General features: G+C 36.0%; 1 protein-coding gene across 1 annotated transcript in view; it reads left to right on the top strand.

Moving 5' to 3' along the window:
• LOC119582449 (phospholipase A2-like) overlaps nt 1–2,457 on the top strand; it is a gene marked incomplete at its 5' end in the record, with an annotated part of 4,130 nt that extends 1,673 nt beyond the window's left edge. Inside the window, 1 exon segment of the mRNA XM_037930687.1 lies at nt 1,846–2,457. Coding sequence (XP_037786615.1) covers nt 1,846–2,081 — 236 coding nt within the window.
• Between the last annotated feature and the right edge of the window lie 43 nt (nt 2,458–2,500).

The raw sequence follows: 2,500 nt of genomic DNA, 5'->3' as shown, positions 1-2,500 counted from the left end.
CTAGATCTTCAGTGACACCTTGACCAAGGCCGTGACCTTCCAGTGGGACTCAAGAGGCACAAGAAGCTCTCATGAGGATTTCTTTCTCAAATACCCATAGAAATCCTACAAGTGACCTGAGTTGACTCTTGACCAGATAAGTATACATTAGGCATGTACAGAAGGTGGTTGAGTCATTATGAGGATGATTTTCAAACCCTATGATATTTTTTGCCATGAATCCAAGAAATGTAGAATCCATCCTTTACTGTGAATGATAGGTGTTATAGAAAATAATATTAACATAAGATTATGTGCTTTAGATAGTTTACAAATTGTAACAAATATTGACAATACAACACTGACAACAGATAGGTTCCCTAATAATCTTTATGAATGAATCAAAATTGCTTTTGTTTTTTTGTGAAAGTTATCCTCATTGGCTCAATTCAGTGGGAGTTGGGAAGAGAAGCTATGAAAGGTTATGAAGGGAGCATTAAAGTGCTTTTTCTAAAGACCACCACAAAAACTACTGCTGAAGACTAGGATATAGCTTTTTGCTTCTGATACTGTACATACTGTATAAATGTGTTGTTTCTCTCAAGAAAGTTTTTGTAAAAAGGCTTACAAAAGCTTGTTTGCATAGCATTCTTAATGTAATAAGCAAAAACTTCTCCAGCATGTAGTAATATATTTTAATAATACATGCATATGCACCTATTGGGCTTCCAGCTACTTCAAAAGACACTTTTATTTTTCTTATACATGACCAATCAGCACCGATTGACTACTCTTACTTTTATATGCTGTTAAGGCCAGTTGACTTTATGCACAGTGAAGATCACTAAATTTTTGCAATTATCATATCCTTGTCTTTTCCACACTTGCACTGAGCAGTGTGTCCTTCACATTCTGTCTCTTTTATTCCTGTTATTCTGATATTCCCTCTCCATTCCCTTACCAAACCAGAAGAATCTCAAATGAAGAGTTGAAAACATCTTATTTCTGGCTATATCCCACCAATTGGTTACTCCTAATCATGTTGCCAATAGGTCTTATTTTTATCACACCCCAAAATTACCAAAATTTTTGAACACATTTCTTTCGCCAGACATTAGGTTTGTTTTCAAAGACAGACTGCGTTGGACGTCAGGTAAGTAGAGACACTGGGTTTTCCTCCCACCATTGCTGACACTTGATATCTGCATGTAAGACCATTGGTTTCTGCATTTAAACTGTTGTAAAATATTCTTTCCCTTAAGCAGCCAGTGGTTTTCTTGTCACTGAAAAGAAAGAGCTCTCCTTGAGTCTGTTATATATTTATACAAATTATTCTCTTATATTCATTTTACATTCCATTTCTACTGTGAGAACTTATTTTTAAGCATCCAGTTTTCACCTGTGATTTGAGGTCAGTTCATTTAGATCACTATTAGAGTATCTGTTTACCCCAACTTCATTTAATGGCAAAATGTAGGTTTTAGGTTCAGAAAAAAAAATGTTTTCCTTTTTGTTTGATTTGGAATTTGTGTGGTTCAACATTGGACTTGAATAATGGAACCCTCACTTGAAGTCTGAGCTTATTAAACTGAAGGAGAGCTCTTCATTCATCACTAGCATGCTTTCCTGTATTAAAATGCTGGCATATTTTTAATGATACATTTTCCCTGTAATCTTGCATTATAGAATTATTGTCTTAGTTTAGATAAGCTTAGCAAAGAAAGACCCTTGTTCGAAGTTCAGATTGGAAAAGAAAGTGTTGAATGAATTAAATTGATATCAGATATTAATTTTGTTTATTACATATAGAATGATTTAGGTAAGTGCATGTTTGACTTCGTTTTTCAACTTCTCCTTTGTTTGCAGTACCTACAAAAGGCCCACTTGGAGGACCGAATAGCTGCGGCCATCAACTGTGCGAATGCGACCGAGAGTTTGTCGAATGCCTGAAGCAGTACCCTTGTCCCAGGGCCAAAGCCATGTGCATGACATCACCCTGGAGGTACTGGCAGAACCTCTTCATGGGCATGTCTAGTGGGATGGGAATGCACCACCCACCCCATGAGGAACATGCCCATGACCATCCCAATGAAACTTTATAAAATCCTCGAAGGATGAGCTGGTTGGGGCACCCTTGACAGAACCCACTACTTGATTTATCTTAGGACTCTCTTATCAGAAAACCACTTCGATGGCCTTAGCTTTCTCTAAGGTCTCCACAATGAATTCCAGTGGTATCTCGATAATTTTTTGACATTATTTTATTTTTCCGCTTACATTCATAAATTTCTTTTATATATATCTGTATGTTGTATTTACCTCAGGTAGCATTAGACACAATTTTGTAAATCTTGTGTACTTTTACAACATTTAAAACAGGCTTTGATAAAGCATGTCCTGTATATTGTCTGTATATAGAATGCATGAGCTATATAGTCATTTGTAATGTTGACATTTATAATCACCTTCTAAATTCACTTGTTATTAAGGTACATTTTGCAAGGGGGTTCATTGTAGTTGC

The sequence above is a fragment of the Penaeus monodon genome, chromosome 16 (genome assembly GCF_015228065.2).
Source record: "Penaeus monodon isolate SGIC_2016 chromosome 16, NSTDA_Pmon_1, whole genome shotgun sequence".
In the NCBI taxonomy this organism is placed as follows: domain Eukaryota; kingdom Metazoa; phylum Arthropoda; class Malacostraca; order Decapoda; family Penaeidae; genus Penaeus; species Penaeus monodon.
Note: the sequence above shows the minus strand (reverse complement) of the source record. Positions and strands in the feature narration are given on the sequence as shown.